General features: G+C 56.9%; 7 protein-coding genes across 7 annotated transcripts; 2 read left to right on the forward strand and 5 right to left on the reverse strand.

Annotated features, from left to right (window-relative positions):
- On the reverse strand, window positions 1-951 carry K452DRAFT_42570 (uncharacterized protein). The gene has a single exon (XM_033546650.1). The coding sequence runs from the start codon at window positions 722-724 to the stop codon at window positions 221-223; it is 504 nt and encodes a 167-aa protein (XP_033396612.1). The 5' UTR covers window positions 725-951; the 3' UTR covers window positions 1-220.
- Window positions 952-1,178: 227 nt separating this feature from the next.
- Window positions 1,179-2,527, reverse strand: K452DRAFT_229636 (uncharacterized protein; the record flags this gene model as incomplete). Its single annotated transcript, XM_033537053.1, has 2 exons — window positions 1,179-1,621; window positions 1,678-2,527. 2 exons carry the CDS (start codon window positions 2,525-2,527, stop codon window positions 1,179-1,181), a joined length of 1,293 nt encoding a protein of 430 aa, XP_033396613.1.
- Window positions 2,528-3,958: 1,431 nt separating this feature from the next.
- K452DRAFT_298972 (uncharacterized protein) lies at window positions 3,959-6,786 on the reverse strand (the record flags this gene model as incomplete). Its single annotated transcript, XM_033542172.1, has 2 exons — window positions 3,959-5,688; window positions 5,742-6,786. The coding sequence occupies 2 exons, from the start codon at window positions 6,784-6,786 to the stop codon at window positions 3,959-3,961; spliced, it is 2,775 nt and encodes a 924-aa protein (XP_033396614.1).
- A 2,434-nt stretch (window positions 6,787-9,220) lies between these two features.
- K452DRAFT_42594 (uncharacterized protein) lies at window positions 9,221-10,773 on the forward strand. Its single transcript, XM_033546652.1, has 2 exons — window positions 9,221-9,592; window positions 10,618-10,773. Exons 1-2 carry the CDS (start codon window positions 9,367-9,369, stop codon window positions 10,683-10,685), a joined length of 294 nt encoding a protein of 97 aa, XP_033396615.1. The 5' UTR covers window positions 9,221-9,366; the 3' UTR covers window positions 10,686-10,773.
- Window positions 10,774-11,372: 599 nt separating this feature from the next.
- K452DRAFT_229595 (uncharacterized protein) lies at window positions 11,373-12,651 on the forward strand (the record flags this gene model as incomplete). The annotated part of the gene is made up of 2 exons (XM_033537052.1): window positions 11,373-11,588; window positions 11,650-12,651. The coding sequence occupies 2 exons, from the start codon at window positions 11,373-11,375 to the stop codon at window positions 12,649-12,651; spliced, it is 1,218 nt and encodes a 405-aa protein (XP_033396616.1).
- Window positions 12,652-12,727: 76 nt separating this feature from the next.
- Window positions 12,728-13,381, reverse strand: K452DRAFT_42587 (uncharacterized protein). The gene has a single exon (XM_033546651.1). The coding sequence runs from the start codon at window positions 13,254-13,256 to the stop codon at window positions 12,804-12,806; it is 453 nt and encodes a 150-aa protein (XP_033396617.1). The 5' UTR covers window positions 13,257-13,381; the 3' UTR covers window positions 12,728-12,803.
- K452DRAFT_42652 (uncharacterized protein) lies at window positions 13,163-14,207 on the reverse strand. Its single transcript, XM_033546653.1, has one exon. The coding sequence runs from the start codon at window positions 14,038-14,040 to the stop codon at window positions 13,507-13,509; it is 534 nt and encodes a 177-aa protein (XP_033396618.1). The 5' UTR covers window positions 14,041-14,207; the 3' UTR covers window positions 13,163-13,506.
- Between the last annotated feature and the right edge of the window lie 1,761 nt (window positions 14,208-15,968).

Genomic DNA, 15,968 nt, shown 5'->3' on the forward strand with positions numbered 1-15,968 from the left:
AATCCATGTTTTTTTTTTTTTTTCGGTCCGCTGATTTTCATCGGTTCTTCTCATTTCCACGCAGCTCTCTCATCGTGCTCTCTGCTCTGCCACAGCCAGCCAGTGCCTGTCCTGTCCTGCCCTGCCCAGCCCAGCCCTGGCAGCTCTCTCCACCGCTCCCCTCTTCCCCCATCCCCAAGCAAACCCACCCACACCCACAACCCCCAAAGTGCCGAACGCTCTACCCGTGCAAGACCTGCTGTAAAACTGCGACGAGGTAAGGGCCATCCGGCATCCAAAACGCAGCCAGAAAACCAAAAGCCAACTCGCTCCGCTCCGTGCATCTCAGGTGTCCGGATAAGGGAAGCCGCTGTAGATGGGAGAAATGCGACAATAAAACAGACTCCGACGCGCTGCTAGGACCACACATGCCGTCGTTCCCCGTGTTCCGCCCGTTTGAAACCCAACGTATAAAAAAAAGAAAAAGAAAAAGAAGATAGAAGTGAAGAGAGCAGCAAGTAAATAAGATCCAAAAAACGATCAAGGGTAGTTTAGCAAGCAAATCCCATTGGGAAACCGGACCCAAGCGCTGAAAATGTTTGAAAGCCCCTGCAAAAAATGCGTGCAAACCCATCTGGTGCGCCCAAAACGCCCGAAGCCGATAAGTTATTTGTTGTGCGCCAATGAAAAAAAAGAAAAGATAAAAAAAAAAGGACAAATGAGAAATCCTAAGACGAGTTTGCATCGTCTGGCTCGGGGAAGATCCCCTAAACGATAGAACAATGAGACTTTGATAGCGAAAGCTTCCAGTCGAGGTGACCAGAAGAGTAAAGATGTGGATATCACTGAGTTGCGATTAAGGCCGTGCTTTGAGACTGCATGGCAAGGATACCAGGACGAGATGAGATCGCAAGTGATTAAGTTTGGCTTGGTTTGACCCGGAACAATAACTCCATTGCGCCGGCTGATCTGGTGCGGGATCATACATGTTCAGGTGGGTGACCAATGAATTGCAAGATTGGGCCCAAGCCTTGGTCGAAAGAGGTAGTAGACAAGGCAGTCGGGAACCGCGAGGTGACGGGTGGAGAGGCACCCAGCCCCGACGGACGTTCAGCGGAAGCGACCAGTAACGACCTGGCCATGCAGACGACAAGCGTTCAATGGTAGGCGGGAGGGAAGCGGAGGCTCTAGGTGGCCATTCACCTAGGAGGCTGCTGGTGGTTCTGCTGGTTGGGAGTGCTCCTCCCACCTTCTCCCCTTGCACGGACCCAATCGGCGGAGCCAGACTGCCTGCCTTCGGCCGCCTTCTGCGTATCGGGGTCCGGGCGGCGTGCGGGAGACGGGCCTCCACGGATGATGTCCTCCGGGTTGATCTTGCAGATTTCGTGTGCGATGGACGCGATCATGTACCTCCTCAGCTCCCGGTCCTCGGACATATCCTCGCCCTCTAACCGGAACTTGTCCTGCTTGGACAGGTTGGACCGCCTCAATGCGCGGATTTCGTTCATGATGTAGAGGAGCACTGCCTCCGGGGCCCGTTGCCTCTCAAGAGCGAAAGCCCTGTTTCGCACATATCGCCTGGTGACGTCCATAGCGCCATCGGCGGAGAAAGCAATGCAGTATGCGAGCTTCTTGCCCCAGCCTGTGATTCATGGTCAACGATAGCCCAATGCGACCCGGCAAACACGATGCACGTACCTTCCGTGTAAAGCCGGGGCTTGTCCCATGCCTCTTCGCAGGCATCGACGTGAATCCACCTCTTCCTGTGCACAGAGTACACCTCAGTCCAGACGTGGTCCTCCGAGTTCCATACCCAACGGACGCGAGAGCCCACAGCACGGCACAGCATGCTGAAGCAATTGGCCCACTCGCCACATCTTCCTCTCCGGGTCTGAAGAAGCACAAAGGCGTCGTTGTATCGAGGGAAGCGCTCGTAGCATCCGCATTGGTCGAGGGAGCAGCGGTAGAGTTCGACTTGGGTGGCGCCACGGGCCTGCTCATCCTGGAGGGGCGCCGCCATGCCGATGGCTATCGTGGGAGAGCCGCAAGAGGTGCAGATGGGGTTGTTGACCCAGCTGAAGAAGGAACGCTTGAACCAACGGAGAAGTGCACGGATGACGCAGTCCTGGTAGCCCCATGCGGGCTTCTTGTTGGAGCCGAGACTCTCGGCCTCGGCCTTGAAGATCTGGCTTTCCTCCTCAGCCTCGCCGTAGACCTGTTCCAAGGGGATGACGCGCAGGGCGTCGTCGAGAAGGCCGGGGTTCTCCCACTTGACGGGCATGTTGGAGAGCGAGTGGAGCATGTTCTTGAAGCGCAGGGACCGGGGGTCACGGGGAGCCGAGGGAACCAACGGGATGTTGCGGACGGCGGTCGTGTAGGATGGCGGGGGAGCATTGGTGGCCGGCAAGGGAGCGGCGGGCGACTGCGAGCGGGAACGGCTGCTCAGGTCGTTCATCCGCTTGGTGCTAAGGACGCGGCGAAACTTGTCGGTCAACTCCTTGGCCTTGGACTCATCAAAGGGAGAGGCATGGCCTCGACGCGGGGCCATCGAGGCATCCATGGCGATGAGACGGGACGGCAGGTGGTGGTGGTCGTGGTGGTGGTGATGCGGGAAGGGAAGAGGAGACAAAGGGTTTGAACGGGTTGCGACCGCACAGCTTGCACAGCCCAGATGGACGGAGCCGCCACAGGCCGGTCAGTGCACGGGGGTGGATGGAGGTTGGGGGTGCGGCGTTTCAAGCGGGCCTTCGCATGCAAGTCGTGTGGTCGGGGTGGGAGGGCAGGTGTAGAGGCTTTGAGGAAGAGACGGCGGCGATGAGGTGTCAAGGGAGCTGGTGGGCTGCGCAAGCACGCCGTAGGGCAGAGGGCGAGCGTCGTCAGCTTGCGCGGCACGGCCAATCACGTCCGGGCGACCCGCGTGCTAGTGCGCAACGGAACCAGACGATGAGGATTGTCTGCTGCTGTCGTCTGGCTGCGCGCGGCGAGGCTGCGTTTCTTGGCCGCCGCTCCTTAATTTCGAGAGAGGCACTGAGGTACTCGTATCTCCTTCGCCCGCACATACACATGGATTTCTCTCTATTCTCCATTCTACTCTCTCGCTTTCGCTTCCCAAATCCGCTTCCGCCACACTAGAGACAAACGACGCGTGTCGCAGAGGGCCCGAGTCAGCCGCAGCTATAACTATTTCTCCCGCGACTCGCCCGCCCACACTTACGCATCCTTTGTCGTCGTCGTCGCACACCCGAGCACGTAAGCCACACACCGGACTGATCTGTACGGACGTACCCTCAACTGCCCTCTTCCCCCCGAAGACGACGACAACAATTGCCCACCACCACCCACCAAAGCACACCACAGCAATCCCAATTTCCCCTGCTTCTTGGCTGCGCGCCGCGCCATCCCGGCTTCACATCTGCCCACGCAGGGGCGCCCATGAGCAGAGCCTAAAACTCTTTGCCCCAGCCAACGCTGACGCGGCCAGCGTCCGCTCTCCGCAACGTGACCCCCGTCTGGCCTGATGCTACTCCACCAAAAGCCCACGCCTATCCCCAACAAGGGCCACGACTTCGTGTTATAAATTGCGGTCGCCGGCCACGCAGCGCCGGTTTTGACAGCGCAGCCGCTGATGATCTGGCCGCTCACAGCCTGGTGATCGGCGTCGTCATCCATGTCCATATTGCCTTCGGATCTACCCAAGCACTGCTTTTGGACCACTTGAGCCTCCCGCGTGATGCTGTGCAATTACCTACGCCTATTGCGCCTATGTATGTGAATGCTTATCTTATCCAACACTTTCTTTCGACTCTTTACGAAGCAACCATCACCGCCCGTGATCTGCACTGCCCGCATCCTAAAACAACAGACGCCACAGCCCGCTACCTTCCGTGAAGTCATCATCCCCAGACGCGCCCGATCGCGGCTCGACTCGAAAACCTTCTGCCCCTGTTGCCTGCCGCCTGTGCCTGTGCCGCCGGCCCGGCTATCTTTCGTGGTTGCCGACAAATCTTGGCGGCAAATCGAGATCCCATGCCGGCCGTTCGACGATGACGACTTCCAGCGGAGTCTGTCCTTGCGCCCCAGATTTTTCCTTGCTGCTGCCGCTTTCCTCGCCGTTCGCATGACTGATCGGCACCATGCCCAGTATGGGCCTGTACTTGTACGTGTGCCAGTGAGACTTGCGTTGCGCAGCGTTCTGTCCCTCGTCCGCGTCGTCAGCCGCAAGGTCCGCGCCTTCGGATGCGGACCGACGCAGCAGTGCCAGGGCGTTGGATTTTTCATCAGCTTCGCCGTCATCATCGTCGTCGTCCTGACCGGCGGGCGCATGGTCCAGATCGACCCAGGTAGACGCGTCGATGCCGGTGATCTTGCGATACTTCCTTCCCACTCCTTGGACTTCCCTGGCGGGCACCTTGCTACCCGCGCCACTAGTGTGCTTCCTCAGCGGGTCTTCCTCCGCACCCCGCTTGCGCTTCTTTGCCGCGTCGGGGCTGTCTGCGGCACCCTCGCCCAATGCCTGTCCGCTCGAAAAGTCGCTCGCCAAGTCAAACATGAACACCCAGTTGCTGCCGTACAACCAGAGCCGCTGTCTCGTTTCATTGACGTCCCACAAACATCCCATGGCGCGGTCCCGCACCCCCCTGAATTCCGCCGGAAAGTCGGATGTCGGGTTTCGTCTCGACCACTCTGTCAGTTTGCTCTCGAGAATGTCAAACTCGTAAACTTGATGTTGCGCAGTGACAACTAGCAAACGATGTTCGCCACTCGGGAGCTCGTGCGAGTGCGGATGAGGGTTATTCCGGGTGGGACGCACAGCAGGGTTCCCATTGGGCTGCGGCGCAGAGTTGCCTGATGGCCTGAATGACAGTACCAATGCGGAAGAGTCGAGCTTGGGGAGAAGATGACCGGCGGGGTTGCGGATCCAGTGCTGACCGAAGAAGATCACGGGTCCGTTCTCATCCTCATCCTCGTCGTCCGACGAGGCATCTTCTGCTTTTGCGGGCTCTGCGACGGCATATTCGGGCGACATGGAATCTTCATTCCCTTCAACCACCCAGCTGTCCAGGTAACCAGCGATATCACTTACCACGAGAACGCCCTCAGAAAAGGCTACACGCGTAATTGTACGGTCGTAGCTGCCCCAACTGCCGTTCAGTGAATTTTGGTATTCGAGTTTCCTGTGCAACCGGGGGAGCTCGACGACGCGAGGCACAATCCTCAATTTATCCGTGTCCTGCTTGTCGTTCATAAGCCGAGCGAGGAAAACCTCGTTCCCGTGAGTGATCACGGCCAGCCATTTGCCATCCTTTGAGACTTGCACAAGCCGGGCACCATTAGACTGAATCTCTGACGGGCCATCAAGCTTGCGCACGCGCAAACCCCTTTCATTCTCGCTCTTGCGTGCAGACAATTGGAAGACCTTCACCTCTGCCGCAGTGGAAACGGCAAGAACGGCCCCGTCTTCAGACACCGACACGGATTGGATGTTCTCTTCGCCCTTCAAGGCCAGACGGGCGACCAGTTTGGGAAGCTCGCCGCTCGAGTCGCGCTTCTTGACACGCCAGACACGAACCTCGCGATCCCACCAGCTGACAAGGAGACGTGCGCGGGGAGCGCTGACGACAGGCGGGTTCTGAGGGAGAGCGGGGAGAGTGCGGCTGTGTTCCTTGCCAAACTCGCGAATGGGAAGGACGATGGGATGAGTGTCGAGACCTGTGATACAAAGTCAGAATTGCCAGAAAATCGATCTTGTCCTGCCTGCATACCTCCAGAAACCATGATGCTCATTTGCTTGCTCTCGTACGTCGCCATTGTCTTGACATCGTGATCATGGTACCTCCTGTGAGCGACCTTTGCCCATCTCCGGTTTCCGTAGTTATCATTTCCCAGCGTGTATACTGCAGTCCGGCGATCCATACCACCACTGTATATGACCTGGCCCGTGGCACTGACCGCGATATCGAGGACGTCGGCTTCGTGTCCAGAGATGCGTTGCGTCTGGGAGTAGTTTTGTCCATCGTAGAATCGTATCTCGCCGGTTGAGTCGCCAGACACGATGTCGCCGTTGGGAAGGCACTTGACCGTCCAGACAAGGATTTCTCTAGGTCCTCCCACTGCTGCGGCGCCCAGCGTGATGTTGCGCAGAAGCGCTCCGTTCCTGGTGTCGAAAACTCTGATCGCGCTGTCTGCAAACCCGGCCACTACCACATCTCTGTTCTGCCATGCGACACTGAGAACTCTGGCCTTTTTTGCACTTGCGCGAGACAGGAACTTTTGAAAACGCAGGTCGTTGTCTGCAGTGGACAACAAAGCAAGCGTACCGTCGGCACAGCCCGCCACGAGGTTCTGGCCATGGAATTCTCCCTCCCTCTCCACCGACTTTGTACCGAGCTTCATAGGCCTCCATCGGGGCTGCGCGGCGAGACACCAGACTTCGCTGTGGTTTCCGCTGGAGTGGCGCAGAGGCAGACCGGTGACCAAATCCCACTCCGTCACCGCGCTCGAGTACCCAATGCTGAACAGGCGCAATTTTCCGTCAGTGGTATAGCCATTCGCATCCTCCTCATCCGGCTCTTGCACCCATGCCAGGCCTTCCACGCTTCTGTCCTGGCCGCCAGATAATGTGATCTCATGTACCCATTCACCTTTCCCGGGATTCCAGATCTCGATGTTGCCGTTTGCGCGGCCGATCGCCAGCCTGATGTTCCTTATTCCTTTGCCAGTGAAGTCCCTGCTCTCGGAGTACGTGAAGGCCAGGGCGTTGATCGCGGAAGGCGGGTACGGTACGAAACGCGAACGGTGGATATCCATCTTTTAAGGTGCGCCGAGGGCGAAAGGAAGGTATGGATAGTTCCGAAGTATGAGAAACAATATGCTGTGTCCTAAGTACAGGAGAAGGCGATCATGCTCGCCCTACGACACGGTGTTTTCGAGCAACACGCAACTGAGCCTTCACAACTCTAAACGCGCAACGGGCGTTCCAAAAATTTTGGGAACGTCCGCTCGGCGTTAATTGATCCGATGACGCGCGCTAGGCTCTCGCTTAGCGGAACCTCAGCCGCGCTTATTTGAACTTCAATCAACGTCCTTCTATCCTCCTTTCTCATTCTCCGCATCCTCACGACGCTCAAACAACGCAAAATCGTTATCATATCCCAGCTGGGTCATCTGGAGGCTATCTCCTGGTGACCACGCTTGGTGGTTTTGTGCATCCAGGATTACGATCATCAGCCGCTCGTTATGTCGTCTCCGAAAGCGTTTCAAAGCCGTCGCTCCATCCGTAAACCATCGCGCTTCAGTCCTGGGCTAGCTCGTACCCGATCCCAAAGCGAGAGATACCGAAGCGTTCGCTCGAAAATGATGAGATAACAGGACAAGGCTGTTGGTGTCTTGTGGTTCCTTGAGTAAGGAAAAGTCCAAGCGCGGGCTGCTGGTCGAACTTTTCTTGGCGCCACACATCCATGCCCAATGGAAGCACTGTTGCTGTCATCGACAATAAGGTTCCCAGTCCCACAGCTAACTTGAAGGTTTCCCGCCGATCGCACCACCTATCGCGATCCTTCTCTGCGCTTTTTTTTTTAGAGTCTAGAGCCGTACGATTAGGTAGTGAGACATAGAGGCGTGCAAGTTTGGAAGAAGGCGTGTCGTGATGTGGCCCGTGTTGGGCGTACCAAGCATCTTTGGGATAGAAGTTGCGAAAGCCGCCATATCAAAGTGCTAGAACGAGGCGGTGTGCGTTGTCAAATAGGCTGAACTGATCACGATAACCGCTCTCTGCGCTCGATTTGGAGGAATTAGCGAGGCGGATGCATCACGAGAAGTATCAGGCCGTTATTCACGAAGCCGGCCCTATCACCGAAACCAGGCCAAGTGCGTACATAGTTTATGCAAAGAGGTACGAGGCAGCGATGATGCGGGATGATGCGGCAAACGCGGTGAATTGTGAGCTCATGAATGTCTTAACAATGTCGCGGGATCACGATAGGCGGGGAAGAGATTTCTCTTCTTGGTTCGCTGCGTTGCGCGAGGCAACGTACCGCAATTCCGGCTGCAGTCCAAGGTCAGAGTGACGCTGTGGACGTGTTGGCGTGCCTCCGTCTATCCGAGACTTTGGACACCGTGGCGCTCGGCGATTCCAGTTTGGACGAAAGCCGCGAGATGTGCAGTGCATGGCGGGCTTTAGGATGATCGCGCTATGGGTGGGCGGAAAGCGCTCGCGCGATGGTCGCGTTCAGGCGCCCGCCAACCCACCGCCTGGAGCTGGACCACCTTCCGTCCTGAGCGAAACCGGCTAGAACAAATGGAAGAACGATCCCGTATTCCAATATGTGGGAGACGGGCTCCTCACTATGACTCCGACAATGATCACCATGCCGCAGCTTCATGCGGAGGATCGAGGGCGGGCGGGAGATATGCTAAGTTTAACGGTGCTGGCCGAGCGAGGCGTTTCATCATCGTTTGGCTCACGGAAATGATGCTCGAGAAGGGCGCTTGGCACGAGCCTGGGAACTGCATGCTTCCGCCGTAAGAATTACGCGACATTTTATTGCGCGAGAGACAGTGACCCCGCCTTTAAGCCCGCCGCTTGCAAAAAATCTGGCTGCAGGAGTGGGGCGTCCAGCTGGCAGCGAAGGCCAGAGAAGGTCGACGGCTGAGGCGGTATGTAACAGGAAAAAAAAAAAGGTGAAGAAAATCTCTGCGTGCAGAACGGCCACGACAACGGCGGGCGGAGCGGAGTCGTTGGATTTTTATCCACCGTGCGGATCCGTGACCCGCTGCGCTATTGTATATCCATGATATTGTATGCACATGCATGCCGACTGACGCGAAAAACGCGTCTTGCAAAATGAAGCGTGGGCGATCGCCATGCTGTGCTCAGGAGAAGGGCGCCGTTACGCCACTGCATGCGGTAGCGACGGCGGATGTGACATCAACGACCCCCAGAAACCCCAGGACCCGGGAGTCTCAATATCGTGAAGATGGCGGGCCAGGCAAGGGCGTGGTGTGTACTCCGTACATGGCGATACTTTCACCGCATGCAGGCAATCTTCTGCAAGCACACGCGCAGAGGCAAGCAGGTTTCAGTGCTGAAACCTCCCACGGCCAAAAACCCAAGGCCCCATGTGACACCGGCTAGAGTTTGGTCATTGCGCAAACAAAACCATTGGGCCCGGAGCGCCGCCAAGGCGGTTGTCTGGGGTGGCAGCGCGGTGCTAAAACGGGCGTGCGTGGGCTGGCTCCGGGCCTGTCAAGAGGGAGAGATTGCAAGCTTCTGAGCTGACTGCAAGCAGCGCACGGCGTGACACCGACGCGCTCGCCGTGTCCGGGCAGGCGTAAAGTGCATACATACAGCGCCGCGGTGGCTTGCGTTTTTTGTGCAGCGCTGGCGGCATGCGGGGATTGGCTGATGGCCGATGCTGCCGTCGATGCAGGCTAGCGTCCTCCCGACACCAGCGTGCGAGCCCCCATGGCCCATACTCTCGCTCGCCGGATCCGATCTCTAACCAGCGTCCTCAGCCTCTCGCTCATCCTCCTCCTCCTCTTCTCCTTCACCCTCCTTCCCCCCCCCTCTCCGCCGCCACCCACCCGTCGGCTCAACAGCGGTCCAGTGAACGGGGTGAGTGCCGTGCACATTTCTTCCCTGACCGCACATCCTCCTCCCATAAGTCTCAACCTACTCCCTGCTCACCCCATCTCGTCACCGCTCCGCCCAACTCCACTCTGCTCAGTAGCCCCATCCGCGCCGGCGAAGCCTTCGGCCTTCTTCCTCTTCGTCGTCCCGCCCGCGGTTGCTAATCCTCTCCTCCTGAGCCTAGAGTTGACTCCCTCAATCATACCGATTGAACGTCTCCAATCCCGCCTCACTCGTCCTGTCCTGTCAGCCGTGCACACATTGTACACTCCGTGCAATTGGTAAGTCACTGACCCCAAAAACACCCCACTTCGCTGCCCGCCCGGACGCTCCGCCTCTCCCTCTCGACCGAGCCCGACCTGAGCACCGCTGGACACACCGATCCCCCTTCGCCCGTGCTGCTGCTGCTACTGCTGCAACGACCGTCCGCCTCCGTGAACGACGCACCTGCATCTCAAAGTGACGGCGAGGGCTCCACAAGTGGCCTGCCCCTGCCTCTCCGTCCTCGACACCAAACACACCATCAAACAAGAAGAAGATCTGTCGGTCGGATGTCAATGAGAAGAATGGTCTGAGAAATCTGCCCTCGCCCCCAGCTGGCTTGGCCGAAGCTGTTGTTCTCTCTCTCCCTCAATTGGCACGAGCCCGCGCGAAACCGCCTGCAATCCGCCGCCTGCCGAGACAAATCAAAAGACACGACCTCAAGAATTTCTTGTGACTGTCGCGTCGGCGCCTTTTATCGGATTTCTCCCTTCGCAGGCCTTGACTTTGTCTCAGTCATTCCTGCGTCACCCTTGGCCCCAAGGAACAACTGATCCCCAGCGCGCAACACCTTCTCGAATTTTCGGCCAGTGCAGGATCTACTCAGGATCGGATTGCTCAGGAACGGCACCGTGGAAATTGAGACCGCGACCTCCACACGCGTCTAAACCCTGGATCGATCATCATCAATGACTCTTCACTTTTTGCATCACTGAAGAACCAGCTGACTAACCGAAGACCCGACCCAGCAGTACACTCGACCCCTCACCCACGTGCTCCTGACTTTTCTGGCTTCAGCCCGATAAGACAGAATTGACCTCCGAGCATCACTGCTTCAAGGAGGCAATAAGCATTTACAAGGTGAGCATAGGCGGTCGCGGCGCAATAAAATAAAGGTCGCGTGCTGATTGGTGTTCCTTGTTCTAGGTTCCTGCTTCGACGGGAATTTTCCACATTCCCCAGACTCACCACCCTTTGGCGGACTCGTTAATTCGTGCTCTGCCTCCTGAAAATACCCCTGTGGCGAGCTTGGCTTTCGAGACAAAATCCGACCCCGCCTCGCCATTCCTCTTCGCGGGGACTGGATGATATTTGCAAGGGACGCAGTTGCTCCTAGTCTCGACTTCCTGTCGACAATTTCACTTCTTCAGGTGCCTACTTTCACTCCTTTCCAAGTAATCTAATCGAGAAGGTATGCATAATTTCGGCCCCAATTGTCCGTCGCGTCACTAACCGATCGGCCCGCACGTTCCAGGCGTCATTTGAGGGGCCTCCTATAATCGTCTTCGGCCACACCACCGAACCGTTACTGGATCCCACCGTCGCCCTATACCAACTAATTTCATTCTCTCCCACGCCTAGTCTCTCTAGGCTGTCACTCTCTAATCACGGTTATCGCACCGGACCGCACTCCCTCCCGTGTCACCACCTGGTCGACATAGTCTATCTCGAAAAGACGTCCACTCATTGAACCAAACCCCGCCTCACCTTTACAACATCCACCATGGCCTTCCAACAATCAACCCAACAGCGCCACGGAAACTGCGACAGCTACTTTGTGGAGATGGAGGACGAGGGTATCTACGCGATCCGCGCTGAGGCTAGGGAGCGCTCTCGGGCTATTGCTAGGATGCAGCAACGTGCGTTGGCGGATGAGCTCTCGAGAATGACGGCGGAGGAATACCAGGAGGATGTTCTGGACCACATGGAGCACATGGAGGTGAATTGTGCCGCTCAAGTTGCGCCGTTGAGAAACGACTAACATTGCCCCCTTGTCGCAGGCCGAGACGATGCCAGACGTCAACTCCATCGACATTCAAACCGAGATCCAGTGGTTCATGCGCCCTTACCTCCTTGACTTCCTCGTCGAAGCTCACGCTGCCTTCCAACTTCTCCCCGAGACCCTCTTCCTCGCCGTCAACCTCCTCGACCGCTACTGCTCTCGCCGCGTCGTCTACAAGCGTCACTACCAGCTCGTCGGTTGCGCCGCCCTCCTGATTGCTGCCAAGTACGGTGACAGGAAGGAGCGCGTTCCCACCGTCCGCGAGCTCAAGTCCATGTGCTGCTCGCTGTATGACGATGAGATGTTCACTCAAATGGAGTGGCACGTTCTCCAAACCCTCAACTGGATTATTGGCCACCCTACCGTCGATGGCTTCCTGCAGATTGCCATGTCCGAAACCACCTACGATTCCGAGGTCGAGCACATGGCCTGGTACATCAGTGAGATTGCCCTGTTCCACAAGGAATTTGTCTCCGTCCGCCCCTCCGTCCTTGCTCGCTCTGCGCTTGCTCTGGCTCGCTGCGTGCTCGGTCGTTCGCAGACCCGCAACTCCGAGTGGGCTGGCACCTACGACCCCGTCGTGGTCCTCAACCTCTCTCACCACCTCTACCAGCCGTCTCAAGTTCTTTCTAGGAAGTACGCCTCGATGCACCTATCCGCCGTTTCCACCACCGTCGAAGAGTTCCTTCAGCGCCAACAGCAGATTGCCCGCCGCAACATCACGCCTCCCACGCCCCCGGCCATGGAGACAGACAAGCCTGCTGCTGATTGTTACCTGACCCCGTCCACCCCCCAGAAGAGCCACTATGACGCTGTGATGGCTCACGGTTGCCTTACTCCGCCGATCACCCCTGATCAGGAGTTTGGTGGCAACAGCTATGCCAAGATCGCCCCTAGGACCTACCCAGCTACCCCCACATCGGCCCCCGCGGACATGCAGCAACAAAACCAGGGCCAGTACAACTACCAGCAGTACCTTCAACCTCGCATGATGCAATAGATAGCTCTTGGTCGTCCCAGGCTACATCGTCGGCAACCAAGTTTTTTGTCCCTTGCGCAGAGCAGTCAGCCCTGATGCACTGGGCAACCTCGCCGTCGTAGGTAGCCTGCAACCTTCTCATCTTTCTTGTATCAAAGACTGCTGTATGAGCGTCATAGCGTTGCCTTCTTTTTGTTTTTAGTTTGCATTGCGAGCGTCCTTTTTTTCACTTCCAATTTGCTTTTTTTTTGCTTTAGCGGTTTCATTTGTTCACAGTTGAACAGATCACCAAAAGAGTGATCAGCAGAGGCCTCAGTTGGAGGTGGAGCCGTGTGGATGGAAATCAGTGCAAGAGACGAGCTTGACCAGAGGGCCAGAATCTGCTTGCTCGACAGAGACCAGACGTAAATCCTTGAACCTTGCGGGATAGCCATCCATAATATAAGGTTGGATATACTCTGGTGTCGTTTGTCGCAGCAGAGTTTTTGTGAGGTCGTTTTTACTCGTGGAGGGATAAAATTGCCAACCGTTAAGGTCCGTTGGATGTTCTGCTTTTCACGCGCGCAACAAAAAGAAAAAACCAGATCCCAAAAAAAACACAAGCACAGATTTCTCTTCCCCGTCATTCTCGGATGGTGGACGGCACAGATACCCTTCTTGTTTGTTTGTTCGCTTTTTTCCTTTTTCTGTTTTATTTTTTCCTTTTCCCCCCTCTTGCAGGCTGGTGGATACACAAGGTCGCTCTTTAGCTATATTGCCAAGGTGCCCGACGTGCTGAGTGAAGCCAGGTGGGAGTTTCGGTTGCAAACCACCCATGCAGCACATACAACAGCAGCAGCGGTGGGAGATAGGACGCTCGCTCAAGTTTTCTTGGTTTCATTTTAAGATTGGGAACAGGGCCCCGTAGTTTTTCTTGGGCTGCGAAACCGTTGCTGTTGCAGAAAAAGAAAAAAGTAGCAAAAAAAAAAAACAGTCGCTGTCCATAGTCCTCCTGTCCCTGAGCTCTGGCATAGAATCTGGACCCCGTGAAGTCGCGATACGAGCCCTGGGCCCCGCTTCGGGAGTTATTGTTTCCCGGAGATGAGCAAGTGCCCCCTTGCAGATATGAGACGCTTCAGCTTTCGCCTCTGCACAAGCGCTCACGGGTGGAGAGAGGTGAGCAGACCCGACGTGTGACGAATGACGCTTTGCAAGCAGGAGGCGGGTTTGGGGATTCGGGCAGCAGGCATACAGATTCCCAAAGCGGAGCAGCAGCAGGGCAGGCGCAGCGCGTCGTGCAGCAGGAAGACGAGAAATCGCAGCGCGCAAAGCGCGGGCAAGCAAGCGGAGCAGCGGAGCCAGTGATAAGCAGCGGCACGAAAAAGCAGCAACAGACTGCGCCCCTGATAGGTATGTAGGATTCATTCTCATGAACACGGCGACGACAGCAGCAGAGATCGACGGGGGCGGGCAAGACGCTATTTTTGTGCGAGGGCGCGAGGCGCAGTTTCAAGGTTCTTGCGACTGCGCGCCACCGCCGCCTTACTGCCCCACTCATTCACTGCAACAGAAATAATGGCGGCCTTATAGTCGCGGTGATTAGCAGGACGCGGGTAAAAAGGCAAGCCATGTCCGCGCTGGCCTTTTGCCATTGGCCTTGCTACCTACTGTTGTCTCTTGACGCAAGCCCAGAACGCCCACCAAGAAGCCCCCGACCCCGTGTTTTATCTATTTCATGCACTGGTCATGTCGCAGGTATGTGTTGAAACTTGACTGAGGCAACACACGTACACAACAACAATATCATCATCATCGTCATTATCATCATCCATCATCACGCATGCACCCAGCGCGCCCTTGCCCACCCCCGTACAACGACGAAGCCATGTCACTAACGCGCGCGGGCAACCAGCCCTACGAGTCCTCAGGCGCACCACCACCGCACAACCCCAACGGCGGTGCCAACGCCAACAACCACCCCGCCGCCGCGCGCGCATCCCTCCGCCCCGACGCCGCCTACGAGCCGTACCGCAGCCCCGCCGAAAACGGCACGCCGCTGCGCCACTACGCGCACTCGCAGGTGTCGCGCACGTCGCTGGACTCGACCGGGCCCGGCGTCGCCGCCGAGGACGGGCGGGGGAACGGGGGCCGCGCCCTCGACGTCGAGGATATGCGCGAGCCTACTCACCATAAGGCCGCTCGCGGCACCAGGAACGGCTGTGAGGCCTGCTGTGGCTCGTGCCTTTCTAGCTGCTTGACCATGTAAAGCCTTGGTGTGTGTGAGAATTTAAGAGACCGGGTTTGGCGTTTTGCGGGGAAGGGCGTTGGGAGCTTTTTGGGGGTTGTGCTGCTTAGATGGGTTGGGGGATTGTGGATGCTTGGAATGTTGCTTGAGGCTCTTGAGGAGCTGCTTTTTTCTTTCTTACCATTCGTTCGGTTGTTCCCACCATGACGAGGTGTAGCAGCGGCGTTGCGGGGCCGCTTTGGCATTGTAAGAAAGATGTTGACTATGAATAATAATGTTAAATCTTCCTCTGCTCCTTGCTGAGCGGAAGTGCGCAGGGGTCCTTAGCTAGAGAGCGTGCGTAGTAGCATGTGCCGCAAGCCCGCGTCAAGAATTGCGGAGCTAGATCCGGCGCGGACGTCATACCGGACCGCGTTCCTTGCGACCAGACGTGGTAAAGGTCGCGAGCTCTTTGCAGACACCGAGACAGTGGTACAGGGACAAAGGCAGGAAGAGTCGGATCCTGCACACAATACCAGCGCGAACACAGACAGCTGCACCGCGCCTGAACGAGCGCCCGCTCCAGAATAGAAGCTGGCCAGGCCCGCTCGCAAGGCTGAAACACCCTGCCACCGTCCCACGTACCTGTCCCACAAGGTCTGAGGTAAAGAATGCTATTGTCATCATGCGTGCGCCCTGCTACACACACGTTGAGTCGTGTCTGCGATCCTCACGCTTTCCGCGTCGCGTGCACACTGCTACACTTCGGGTCCAGGTGGTAATTTTCCTTGGCCGTGGGTGCCGTCTCACACTCCGCATTCCATTCCTCTTACGCCGCGAAGCGACCTCATACTTTGGTAACCGAGCTTCGCATGGCTGTTGGTTCGCCGCGGGCTATGTTCGCTACGAATCGACTTGCTGTCGAGTACGAGTGTCTGATTATCCTCATCAATGGTCAGATTCCCGTGGCGAAAATGGAAATGTCCCTTGTTTGTCTGACTATTCTGCCCCAAAGCCACTGCCTGCAAGATTACCTCTTCGTATTCGTGAGGCGTGTCGGTGAGGTGGCGGTACTGAAAGAAGGGGAGTCTGCATGAGACAGCATGATACAAAGATGCGGCTTGCTCTTTCTGTC

The sequence above is a fragment of the Aplosporella prunicola genome (assembly GCF_010093885.1).
Source record: "Aplosporella prunicola CBS 121167 unplaced genomic scaffold K452scaffold_15, whole genome shotgun sequence".
NCBI lineage: Eukaryota > Fungi > Ascomycota > Dothideomycetes > Botryosphaeriales > Aplosporellaceae > Aplosporella > Aplosporella prunicola.

Coding starts and splice junctions, on each gene's coding strand:
- K452DRAFT_42570 (XM_033546650.1), bottom strand. CDS start 724: ATGCAAACTCGTCTTAGGATTTCTCATTTGTCCTTTTTTTTTTATCTT.
- K452DRAFT_42594 (XM_033546652.1), top strand. CDS start 9,367: ATGCGGGGATTGGCTGATGGCCGATGCTGCCGTCGATGCAGGCTAGCG. Junction 9,593..10,617: donor ACAGCGGTCCAGTGAACGGG/GTGAGTGCCGTG, acceptor GACCCGACCCAG/CAGTACACTCGACCCCTCAC.
- K452DRAFT_42587 (XM_033546651.1), bottom strand. CDS start 13,256: ATGACGGGGAAGAGAAATCTGTGCTTGTGTTTTTTTTGGGATCTGGTT.
- K452DRAFT_42652 (XM_033546653.1), bottom strand. CDS start 14,040: ATGAGAATGAATCCTACATACCTATCAGGGGCGCAGTCTGTTGCTGCT.